The sequence below is a fragment of the Vipera ursinii genome (assembly GCF_947247035.1).
Source record: "Vipera ursinii genome assembly, chromosome: Z".
NCBI classification, from domain to species: Eukaryota; Metazoa; Chordata; class Lepidosauria; order Squamata; family Viperidae; genus Vipera; species Vipera ursinii.
This window is the reverse complement of record NC_139517.1, coordinates 94,871,906-94,885,638: the sequence shown is the minus strand read 5'-3', so window position 1 is coordinate 94,885,638 and position 13,733 is coordinate 94,871,906. Positions and strand designations below refer to the sequence as shown.

The following is a 13,733-nucleotide window of genomic DNA, read 5'->3' as shown; positions in this document are numbered from 1 at the left end:
CAGAGAAGGAAGGAAGGAAGGAAGGAAGGAAGGAAGGAAGGAAGGAAGGAAGGAAGGAAGGAAGAAAGAAAGAAAGAAAGAAAGAAAGAAAGAAAGAAAGAAAGAAAGAAAGAAAGAAAGAAAGACAGAAAACTTGTTAATTTACTTCACTTTTTTTCTGATGTGGTGAGAGAATCACCAAAAAATGTTCTTGGGGCCACTCTGAATCTTTTATTATCACTGATGTATGTTGGCACACATAAAGCAAAGTAATCTGACTGAAGTTGATATGAACCATAAACAAAGATTTTAAAGTTCCAAAATGCATCACAACATCCAAACAACTTTCATTTGCATCTGTGAACACTTTTACATTACGCACCTCAGGAAGTGAAACTCCTAAAGGGGGTAGAGTCTGTTGGAGAAAAACAGTTTCAGCTACAAGTTTAAAACCGTGAAAACATACAGAACTAATTAAAAACATTCCTGTAAAGGATTCTGAATATGCAGTCAATCTGTTGAACAAGTAAGCATTTCCAGTATGATTCTTCCATACATATTAAGTAATTACAGAATGATGCTATTTCTTTCTTGTTATTGTTGTATGTATTTATATAAAAACTATTTTTAACATAATGTGTAACTTAGGACAAAATACAAAAAGATCATGAAAAGACCACTACATCATAAAAAAAAAATCTACAAATGTCTGAAAAGAATCTGCATCTGGATTTTTGGAAAAATAAATCTAAAGACAATTTGGAGTTCAAGATATTTTATACAGACAGTGGCTCTAAATATTACCTACAAAAATTAGGATTAGGCTAATAATAGTTCGTTGTTGAGTAGCACCACTAGTTTACTTGGTGAAGACAGTACAATGATCATAAAATATTTTATTTTTAAATGGAATTCAACATAAATAGTATTAGAATAACATGTTCAAGTATTAAGGGACTAGACAGCAAATCAACTTATATACATCCCAGGTAATCAATCCTGCCTCATATCAAAGAACTATATTATTCAAGGAGAATATAAGTCCAAATACATTTACCAAAATCAAAGCATACCAATCAATTTGCTCAGCTTTATCCAAAAGGATTCCAACCACTCTTAGACAAATAGTTTCTAAAAAATAGCTCTAAGTTTCCATTCACTTATAAGATAACTTATATTGGTTGCTCTATCCCTTTTCCAAAAGTTCCAAAACAACAAGAATAGAGGCATCATGAATGCACACAAATTTATCATGATTTCTGTTAAAGTACTGTGAAAGAATGCATTCAGTTATATAAAATGAGCCATATACTGTATGTATTCATTAATAATCCTATTTATCTTAGGCCAATGTTCTGCTTTTAGTGTTGTTAGAATGTAATTCTGCTGCAATACAAAATATAGAATTAAAGTTTAGATATTGCCAGTCACCTTTGCTATAAGTGTTCCTTTTATGGATCCAATTAATTGGATCCAATGAACAATTTCAGAACTGAGTTATCATGTTCCCCCTTCCCATATAATTAGAACATAATTACCCACAGGATATCAGAAAGATGTAAAACCTTTCTTCTAAGTGCATCCTCATTAGGAAACAAATCTCAATGTACTCTTATTTGATCTCTGTAAATTAATTAAAATGTTACAGATATAAAAGGTGGATAGCAATAAACTGGATCTGACATTATTAAAAAAAATATCATTTGATATCTGCATGTGCAGTTTATATCTGAACATAATTTCACTTCAACCACAGGTATTATAGTTACTGTATACATGATGTAAAATATGGTAAACTCTCTAACATAAGCATAAAAATAAAATCAAACATAATGTAAGTAATCTACACAGTTTTACACCTTCACTATTGAAACACCATGCTGAAAAATACTCTTAGGTGGCTGGGTATTCAAAATCATGGGACAGCAATGAGGAGACACACAATCTCCCCACATCAGACCCTCAGATTCTGCAGGATATATAGCCAGTCACATATTTTTGGCAATAGAAGGGATAATCTGACTGAAAAGATGTCTGGTACGAATTTGGTGTCAAACCATGCAGAGTTTAAAGTTGTAAGTATTACCTTGAACTGAAGCTAGTACACTTGAAGCCAAATCCAGTGCCCCTAAAGTCCAATGCATTTTTTAAAAAACTGTGTTGAACCTGAACATTTCATTAGTAGATAGGCTGCCACATTTTGAATATGAAAATCATCTTCAAGCCCTGTATACACTATGTTACAATATTCTATGTATGAGGCATGGGTAACTGTTTCCTGGCAGATTTGACGAAAATGGATTGCAAATAACATATTCGCTTTAGCATGGATCATGAACCTGGGAGGACCTTGGATCTCATTCAAAAGAAAACTGGAAACCATGATCAAGCTATCACTAGCAACTTTCTCTTGGTGGGATTAAACCAAGCTTTTTTTTAATCATCCAAGCTCTGTAGTCCTCAGACACCAGGTCAGGATTTCCACTGCATCCCTGGTCTGACTTGGAGTAACAAAATAGATGGGTATCCTGACCATATTGATAATATGTCATACAAAATTATTGACTTCTCTCAATGGCTTCAAAGAGATCCTAAGTAACATGGCCCCCTTGGGGGCTCATACTGGAGTAAAAATCATGTAACTGCTCTTTTCCTCAAACAAACTGACTGGAACTGTCTGTCTAGGAGAGAACAGAGACACTGTAATTCATAGCCTCAAACTGTAACCCTTGCTGCCAGTCTGAAGGAGATATAGTTTAACTAGAACCTACCTCAATTTTGACCCAAAGGCATGTGTGTATCGCTACCACCACAAAATTAAAATTAGGTAGGGCATGGACCAGGGGTATAGATAGATTAATTCTATTTACATCCTTGGTCTCCAGAACTTTAAAACAAAAAATGATCCTGATCTTACTTCAAGTGTCTATCCAACCTGGGTCAAGTGAAAGATTTTATCTGCAAAATAACTCACACATATATCACAGTATCATATAGAAGAAATCTTCATTCCATTTACTGAGTAGGGAGTGGGTATCTGAAATGAGCCCCTAGATATGAATTGGCAAGTGTAGTAAGAATAGAGGAGTAAGAATATTGTATCATGTTTATCACCACAGTATATTTTCAAATATGGTTATCCATCTGTGACTGATGGAATTCACACTTCAATTTTCTTTACCATCACGCTAGTTTCTCTTTACTCATTTCATGTCCTGCAACAATTCAGAACACAAGGAATTTCTTTTGAAATTATGGTGCTATAACATTATGCACAACATCAGACCTAGGAGAAAGATGCTGTTTGACCAGAAATGTGTAAGTCAAATGGAATGTCTGCAAACCATACTCAGAGATTCAAATATCACTTAGAGTGAACAGGAGCATCAAGATGGATCCTAGTCTGGAGCTTAAAACAGAGAGGCAAACACTACAGATTTAATGAAGCAGTTGAAACAATAGTAAAGAAGTAAGCTAAAGATCAGGAGTTCAAGGAAGAGGCTAGAATAATGTTTAGGACTTATATACTGAAACCTTGTAGGCTTCACACATGGAAGACTACAATACACGTACCACAATATTTTTTTTAATCAAGACTTTTTTTGTGCAAAAGACTGCACTTGAACTCAGTTGATTAACTCTTAATGGAATGTAAGTTTGTCAGGAAAAAAAATATGACTCTAAACAAGTCTTTATTCTCAAAGAGGCCAGGATTGAATCCTTGCACTTCTGCAGTAATACTGCATTATCCTGCCATCATTGTGGAGCAATTGTTTGATCTACAGGTTTGGAACAGGGTGTTGGAAATGATGTTGCCTCTGTCCCTGGCCATATCTTCTTTTTTCTTTTCCTTTCCTTTCCTTTCCTTTCCTTTCCTTTCCTTTCCTTTCCTTTCCTTTCCTTTCCTTTCCTTTCCTTTCCTTTCCTTTCCTTTCCTTTCCTTTCCTTTCCTTTCCTTTCCTTTCCTTTCCTTTCCTTTCCTTTCCTTTCCTTTCCTTTCCTTTCCTTTCCTTTCTTTTTTCTTTCTTTTTTGACTCTATGGTTTTCTTCTGTAATATAAAAAAGGTTTCCCCCTTTTCCTCTGAAGAAGATTCCTCAAAGAGCTTTGACAGGAACCCATTTAATGATAACATCATTACCTGTGTCAGATGACATCCGGTTACTTTGCAAAGAGAAGGTGTAGTGAATGTTCCACTAGTTATTATGAATTAGTCCAGGAGTAACATCACTTTTCTATTTTTTACAGTTCTTTTTGTAACATTTTCCTCAGTATTTGCACCATTATTTGCTGGTTTCACTAGCTATATGGTTCAGCAGAGCACTGTTATATCTGTGACCTGAAGTAATTTATGCTACAGTATGTAACATAACCATATTGGTTATATGATCTACACACAATACATCTTGAATATGAAGGATCAAGACCATACACAGCAACAATGCATAATATATATTTCTTGTACTTTAAAAAACCCATAAAATTTAAAATCTTCATACTTAAAATGATCACATTTTAACTGTTCACTGTTCACTTAAATATATGTGACAGAAAACAAAAAAGCTAGTTTGATATTCCACAGTGAGGTTAAAAACCTGGCAAGTGTATATTATGCAGCTTTGCTCATTTATTCAAAATTTCATATTTCCATTTGGTGAAGACATGTTTTCTAATGTTAAGCATTATATACTATTGCTAAATAATATGCTATTCCAAAAATACAGAATAATTTATCACATAATTAAGACTGGTTTGTGCTCCCAAAAGAATCCTGCCTTTGGAATAAATTCCTATTAGTTTTAATGCCAGGCACTATTCAAAGGCATCTTAATTCTGAATTCCATATGGAAGGAGATACCATACTATAAGCTTCATAGAATATATTTGGTTATAGTTGTTTAGGCAATTGAATTCTATGCAACTGAGATAAGTGACTTATCAATATCTCCAATTAAGTAGTCCATCAGACTTCAATTAATTATTTTAGGATAGCAGCATAACCTGATAGATTGATACAGAATCTTAGTAAATTCATTTATCTCTCAGTGGTTACCATTCTTAAATCAAATTTGTTGCCATGCTGTACTCAGAATACCTGTGCTCTTATATTGGCAGAGATTCTGGCTGTGATTGGATTACATTAGTTTAAGCAAGAGAGCACTAAGGTGCTTTTTCAAGAGGCAACTGGACTTTCTTTGTTTTTCCTTGAAGACATTTTGCTTCTCATCCAAAGAGCTTCAGTTTTTATTTGCCCATTTAAAGCAAGCTTCTAAATCTAATCCCATAGACTTAGGTTTATACTTCTACAAATATTTACAATAGTCCTCTACTTACAACAGATTGTTTAATGACTATTCAATGTTACAATGGCACTGGAAAAGTAATTTATGACCATTTTTCACAGTAATGACCATTGCAGCATCCTCTGTAGTCACATGATCAAAATTCAGAAAGTTGGCAACTATTTATGACAGTTGCAGTGTTCCAGGGTCATGTGAACAACTTTTGTAACCTTTTTACAATCAAAATCAATGGGCAAGCCAGATTCACTTAGCAATCATGTTACTAATTTAACAACTGCAGTGATTCACCTAACAACTACAGCAAAAAAGTCATAAAATGGGGCAAAACCTAATTAACAAATGTCTCACTTAGCAGCAGAAATTTGAGGCTCAATTGTGGTTGTAAATTGAGGATTATCTATACTTTATCCATGGATTTATACTAATTACATTGGCATGACTTAAGTGTAACAGTATAAAGTGTCATCTACAAAATGCAAAAGGATTTATATTTCGTTGCAGGCCAAGCAACTATAGCCATCAACTTGCTGTGTTTTTTATGGTGATTTGTGTAAGTCTTGATTTAAAGATTTAAGATTAAATCCTAGTATCATCTGTCTTTGTGTATTCTGATATGGAAAAACCTTTATAGCATTGATCACAACATACATTGCACTGAATATTTTGTAGAGAGTGAAATTTATTGTTTTAAATAGCAACATAAAGGACGTAATGTGGATAAATTGCTTGCTGCAAAGACAATGTCATTATTCTAGATTGACCCTGGTTGAAATCTGAGTCCCTAGTATTAATGCCAACTCCAAACAAAATAAAATTCTAGAAATTTAGATATTTTGGGAAGCTGGTTCCATAAATGACAAAAGATAAATATTTTGCTTTTAAAATGGCTGGTAAATTTAAGTAGTGAAAGCACAGAAGCCTTTATTTTTACAGAGCAGACATTCTTTTTTTTTTTTTTTGCTTTTATGAAAACATATATTTAAACAAAAAAATACATATAAAAACAAGACATAACATAAACAATACAATCAACAAAAATACAAAAAGAATACTTAACTTCCATTATTCTTAATCTTTCTAATCATTTTCAGGTGACTTCCTCAAGTCCCCCCTATCTGCGTTTCATCGTAAATCATCATTAGCAATTTCTATTTCATAATTTTAAATCATATTTAATATCTATCTATATTTAATTTCTTATCATTTAACAATCATTCTTTCATATTATCCTTAACACTAAACATTAAACTCTAAAACTGCAACCTATAAGCACTTCCAAGTCCATTTCAAATTAATTAATATGACAATATTTCTTCAAGTAGTCCTTGAATTTCTTCCAATCTTCTTCCACCGACTCTTCTCCCTGGTCACGGATTTTCCCTGTCAGTTCAGCGAGTTCTATATAGTCCATCATTTTCATCTACCATTCTTCCACTGTTGGTATTTCTTGTGTCTTCCAATTCTTGGCTATCAAAATTCTCACGCTGTTGTGGCATACAGAAAGAAAGTAACATATTTTTTGGGAATTTCTTTTCCGACTATACCCAATAAGAAGGCTTCTGGTTTCTTAATAAATGTGTTTTTCAAAACTTTCTTTAATTGATTATAAATCTTTTCCCAATAATCTTTTACTATGGGGCAAGTCCACCACATGTGGTAAAAGGTTCCTTCTACAGCTTTACATTTCCAGCATTTATTATCATGTGTATGATAAATTTTTGCAAGTTTAACTGGTGTTACATACCACCTATACATCATCTTCATCATATTTTCTTTCAAAACATTACATGCTGTAAACTTTATACTCTTTTTCCACATCCTCTCCCAGTCCTCCATCATAATGTTGTGCCCCATATCATTAGCCCAATCAATCATCACTGATTTCACTTGTTCATCTTCTGTGTGCCACTCCAGAAATAAATTATACATTTTGGAAAGATTCTTTGATTTTGTATCTAACAATAACATTTCCAATTTGGATTTCTCTATTTGAAAACCTATTTTTTATCCATTTTATACAGTTCAATCATTTGGTAATATTGAAACCAATCATCCACATTATCTTTCATCTGCTCATATATTTTTATCTTAAATTGGTCTCCTTCTTGTACCAATATATCCTTATATTTCAGCCACTTGGTTTCCATATTTGACCTTTTCTGGGTCTTAGCCTCTAGCGGTGAAATCCACCTGGGTGTTTTACTTTCTAACAGATCTTTATATCTCATCCACACATTAATCAATGACTTTCTAATTATATGATTTTTAAAACCTTTGTGGACCTTTATCTTATCATACCATAAATATGCATGCCATCCAAATACATTGTCAAAACCTTCCAAATCTAATACATCTGTATTCTCTAACACAAACCAATCTCTCAACCATCAAAAAGCAGCAGCTTCAAAATAAAGTTTCAAATCTGGCAGGGAGAAGCCCCCTCTATCTTTTGAATCTGTTAATAGCTTGAACTTAATTCTAGGTTTTTTCCCCTGCCAGATAAATTTCGATAATACCTTTTGCCATTCTTTAAAACAATTCAACTTTTCAATGATTGGAAGTACTTGAAATAGAAACAACATTTTTGGCAATACATTCATCTTAACAACTGAAATTCGGCCCATCAAAGACAATTTCAAATTTGTCCAAATATACAGATCTCTCTTAATTTCATTCCACATTTTATCGTAATTATCTTTATACAAATTCAATTTTTTGCCGTCATATTTACACCCAGATACTTCACCTTTTTTACAAACATCAAACCAGTGGCTTCCTATAACTTATTTTTTTCCCCTAATGTCAGATTTTTCCCTAAGACTTTGGTTTTACTCTTATTCAATTTAAAACCTGCAACATGTCCAAACTCTTGTATTATTTCCAGTGCTTTAATTGCACTAGTTTCTGGATCTTGTAATGTTAACACCAAATCATCAGCAAAGGCTTTTAACTTATATTGTTTAGAACCCACTACAATCCCTTTCACACCTTCCTCTTTCCTTATCATATTCAGCAAGACTTCCAGAACCGTAATAAATAACAGAGGGGAAAGTGGGCACCCTTGCCTGGTACCCTTTTCAATTCTAATTTCCTCTGACACCACATTATTAACTATAATTCTTGCTTTTTGCTCAAAATAGATTGCATTTAAACCATTCATAAAACTCTGCCCAACCTCCATATTTTCAAAATTCTTCATAAAACTCCAAGAAATGTTGTCAAAAGCCTTCTCCGCATCAATAAACATTAACATAGCCTTAAAGTTCTTTTTGGTCTCTAACGTTTCCAAAATATCTACTATATTCCTAATATTATCCTTCATATGTCTACTAGGTAAAAAACCTGCTTGATCATGATGAATAAGAACTTCAAGGACCTTCTTCAATCTTGTAGCCTATTTGCAAAGATTTTGCAATCCACATTTAACAAAGAGATTGGGCAGTAATTCTTTACTTGAGCTCTGTCTGTATCTGGTTTAGGTATCAGCGTAATAAATGCTTCTCTCCAGGTCTCGGGCGCCTTGACACCCACTAGTAATTCATTGCATACTTCGATCAGTGGCTGAATCAGCCAGTCTTTCAATGTCTTATAGTATTTTGCTGTCAATCAGTCAGGTCCTGGTGCCTTGCCAATTTTCATTTGATTAATTGCTGCCTCCAATTCTTGTCTTGTAATCCAGTAATTGAGTAGGGTCCTTTTCTCTTCAGGAATTTTCTGCCATCCATATTTGTCCAATAACTGTTCTGTTTTAATTAAGTCCTCTTTTTCTTTCTTGTATAGCTGCTTATAATATTTCTGAAAACGTTTCCTAATTTCTGCAGGGTTCTCAATAGTCTTTTCCTCTTACGTTATCATAGTTATTGTACTTTGTTTCTGTCTCTTTTTCAACTGCCAAGCTAGTAACTTGCCACATTTATTTGCCGATTCAAGAGACCTTTGCTTCATCATTTTTATTTTCCATTCAATTTCTTGATTAATTATCTGAGAGAATTGTGATTGAAAGGCCTTTATTTCTTTTTGAACCTGTTGATTCTTTGGATTATTCCTCAATTTTTTCTCTTTCTCTTTCAATTGGTTCAAGACGATATCTTTCTTTTCATTTTGGGCCTTCTTCCTTATTACATTCTGTTGAATCAAAAAACCTCTCATAACCGCCTTACTTGCGTCCCAAATGACCCTTTTTTCTACCTCTGTGTTCAAATTTATCTTAAAATAATCTCTTATGGTCTTTTGGGCCTTCTCAACAATCTGTTCACTTCTCAGCAAGGCATCATTCATTCTCCGCCTAAGCGAACCCTGTAGAAACAGTTTTAATTCTAGCAGCACAGCATTATGGTCAGAACAAGTCTTTGGGCAAATCTCTGATTTGTTTATTCTCGGGGCCAAATCTCTTGCTGTCCATATATAATCGAGGCGGGAACACGATTTATTTGCATCAGAGAAAAACGTAAAGTCTTTCTCCAATGGATTTTTCAATCTCCAAGTATCAATCATATCAAAATTATCCATCATTTCAAAGAAAGTCTTTGGTAGTCTTCCATCATTAGAAATCTTCTGTCTTTGTGATCTATCCATCAATGTGGAGACTACTCCATTCAAGTCTCCCATCAAGATTATCTTATAATCCATATAATCCAAAAGTACATGGTGTATCTTCTTGTAAAATTCAGCCTTATCTTCATTTGGTGTGTAAATTCCAAGCATCAGCAACTTATCGCCTTGGGCTGTTACTTCAACTGCAACATAACTTCCCTCCTCATCTTTAAACAGTAATTTTGCTTCTAATTTCTCTTTAACATAAATCACTACTACTCGCTTCTTAACTTTATCTGCCGAAATAAATTCTTGACCTAATCTTTTATTTTGCAAAATTTTTCTATGAGTTCTCATCACATGTGTTTCTTGTAGGCATATCACATCCAAATTCTGTTTTTGCAACACGTGATAGATTTTATTTCTTTTAGGTTTCTAATTTAAACCATTCACATTCCATGATAAGATTCTTAGTGCCATATTGTTTTACTCTACTGCTCTTGGCTTAGCTCCTGCCCCGGCTCCTAGCAGCCCTACGTCAAAAAGAGGTGGTAATTCCAGTTGTGGGCCAGGTCTTGCTCCTGCTTCCAATTCAAGATCTTTTACATTCTTCTCCAGAAATCTTTCCTTCTCTCCCAATGTTCGAATTCGAATCTTCTTCTGTTGGTATTTAAATTATAATCCTTTGAGGAATTCCCAACGGAAGTAGATCCCTTTCTTTCTTAAGGCACTAACCAAATCTGTATAATTGCTTCTTAAATCCAAGAAGAATTTTGGGATATCCTTAAAAAGGACCACCTGTTGCTCTTGGACTTTCAAATTCTTTTGATAGTGAAGGCCCAAAATTTTATCTCTTTGTTCTTTAGTTTGAAAAACCACCATACAATCACTTATAAATTTTGAATCTCTCTTCTTTGGATTCGCTCCAAATCTATAGGCCTTCACTATTATTGTTTACAATTCTTCTTTTCTCAAATCCCACGATGCTTCAAATTCCTGGATTATTGTTGCCTTTAAGTTATCTTGTTCTATCTTGGGAAATCCTCGAATTCTTAAGTTCATTTCCCTCTCCTTCATCTGCAGGAAAGCAATTGCTACCTGAGCTTGGTACTGTTGTCTTTCCAAATCCTGGACACGTCCTGTTTCCAGCTGAGTAACTCTTGTATCCACTTCTGAAACTTCTGTCTTGACCTGTTGAATTTCCTTATTTAGGAAGCCAATTTCCTTTTTTATCTCTTTAAATTCCTCTGTATGTTTATCCTGTGTCTCTTGCAATCTGTCCTGCCCCTCCTTTAATGTATTTTGAGCACTTCATCTTCAAAGGTTGGGGAGACTGAAAGTTTCCTTCTTGTTTTTGGTGCAGTTGTAGCCTCCGCAGCCACAACAAACTAAAGGCTCAACAGTTTGAAATGTCAAAGTCACTATTTTCTCACTACCAGTCAACCAGTTGCAACAGCCAGAGCACCAGTTCCACTCAAACAGGCAGTTTTACCAGTCTTTTTTTTAAGAAGTAATTTATGTTACAAAGCCGATAACAAAGTCGATATGTAGCAAGTCTGATCCTTAAAGGTTCGATTGCAACAGTTCAGACCGTCACAGTAACATCAAAGGTTCCAATAGGAAACGAGGATCAAAGACTTCCAGTCTCTTTATTACAACACAATGGAGTCCGCTGTCTGACCCGGTCTCCCTCCCAGGGAGAGAGTTGGCTTAACTTTTATTTATTTTGACAGCTTTTGCAGGGGCTTTAAGTCTAAAGAGTCTCTCCCCCCCACTCTGCTTCAGGGGAGTTTTTTTTAACAGAAACTTGGAGGTTTTAAAAGCTCAAGAGTCTTTTTACAGCTGCAGCTGTCAGGCAATTGCTTTCAGTTTTGCAGCAGCGGAAAGGGACCGACTTCCGTTTTTAGCTTCCCTTCCGCAATCCAAATCAAGTCCAAATTTTGTTTTTAAGATTCTTCTACTCACGGTATTCAACTCTCCAAATTCTCTTAATTTCTGACGGAGAAATTGGTTGCTCCACATCCTTCGGAACTCGCAGCTTCGCGCGCTGAAGATAGCAAAGAAGATTCACAGCACCACGTCTCCCACCCCGCTCGCTTTCGGCAGCCCTTACTATGGTCTACCGGGGAGCAGGGGAAATGTCTAGGGTGCCCGCCAAATCCCACGTCCTCAAAACGCTCGATCTGAGGTTTTTTCGGGTGCCCGCAGCGCTGTTGCGGTGCCCCCTCCTCCAACATGCAGGAAATTTCCGGAGCAGGGAACTCTCCCATCTGACAGGAATGGCAACCAACCGGAAGTCCTCCCGAGCAGACATTCTTTTTGTGGGTTTTCATTATACATTTGTTACTGCTTTGTTTTGATATCTAATGACCATAATGAGCAAAATTCTGTCATCCAGATATGGCCCCATCACAAAAACAGACAAGACTATTTTATTGAATGTCTTACTTTTGTTTCCTTTTGGGAAAGAGTTACTTGACTTGCAAAAAAAAACAAATGCCTCTAATTCTCAATATTTGTTTAATTTTGATAGAATAGTCAGAAGAGCATTTAGGGACTAAGTCATAGCATTTGAAAGGCTACTATGACAGTGATGTATGAAAAGAACATTAATTTATTTTTCATATGTTGTAATTTCCACTGCTGGTGAATCACTATTTTGTTAATATTTATCTATTACTAGTAAAACTGTATGGTGTAGTTTTCATCAATCTTCACAAATCAATTCTGGTTTATACAGATTTAAATGCAACATGATATGTTAGAATGTACAAGAAAGAGCTTACCAGTACTACTGGACAGATTGAGGTGGGAGGTAGAATGTGATCCTTTAGAATGCCACAATCACATTCTGGCTTTAGATGTGAAGCACACTTATTAAGTAGCTGTAACAAAAAAAAGAGATAAAATATCACTATGGATTAAACATTAATGAATTTAAATATGGCTAAAACAAGATTAGAATGAATTGCATTTCAACAATCAACAATCAAACAAATGCAACAATCACAGAAATCTGTTTTATTTTTATAATTATAATATAACTGATAAAGGAAGAAGATTTTAAAGTTGGCTTCTTTAAAGGCATTTTTGATAAACAGTTGATGACATAACACTAAAAGAGTTACATCCTATTGTATGTTTTCCTATATTTTCTATATCATTTGTTGGAGTGTATGTATCTCTGCATAAAGAAATAAAGAAGCTGTAGGCAACTTACATAGGGTAAGTTCATTTAACACAAGGACAAATCTATGAGATACATGGGGATGAGAGAAAACAAAGTGACTAGTGAGTTTTTATGGCTAAGAGACACCTATTCTTATCCTATCATGCTAATCTATGGTTAGCTGGTTGTGATGATTAAAGCAAAGGACTTTTTATCTATTGTAACAAACTTTAAAAAAAGCTGCTACTCAAACAGAATCCACATGCCTTTTCTAAGAGGAATAGTACTTATATACTGCTCCACAGTCTTTTACAGGAGTCTTTGAGCAGTATACAAATGTCAGCATATTGTTCCCAACAATCTGGGTACTCATTTTACCAACCTTAGAAGGTTGAAAGGGTGGCGTCAAAAAAATAATAATCCCCTTGCATTCTAGTAATTGCTTTCAAGATAAGAATTTGAGCTTTTTCTCAATAACTTATTTTTGTAACTGTTGTTGCTGTTGCTGCTGATGGTAACATGTTAGAAGTAATATTTTGTTTTACGTGTATAGCTAATGCTATAACCCTTGTGAATAAATAACTCACAGACGGAATGAGATTGCTGCCAGTCCCACATTTTTCATTAGCCAACTGGATAAAATATTGTGTACACAAACATTGTTACACATACACAGATATACAGAGAAAGGAGGGAGGAAACAGCATTTATAGATCTTCTGGATATGCAATGGTTTATACAGTAATATTTC

The 13,733-nt window shown here is 34.6% G+C and overlaps 1 protein-coding gene across 1 annotated transcript in view; it reads right to left on the bottom strand.

The window, feature by feature from the left end:
* The window catches only part of DGKB (diacylglycerol kinase beta), a gene marked incomplete at both ends in the record, with an annotated part of 339,119 nt that overhangs the window by 279,493 nt on the left and 45,893 nt on the right, over positions 1 to 13,733 (bottom strand). The window contains 2 exon segments of the mRNA XM_083379029.1: positions 353 to 394; positions 12,600 to 12,698. Coding sequence (XP_083235155.1) covers positions 353 to 394; positions 12,600 to 12,698 — 141 coding nt within the window.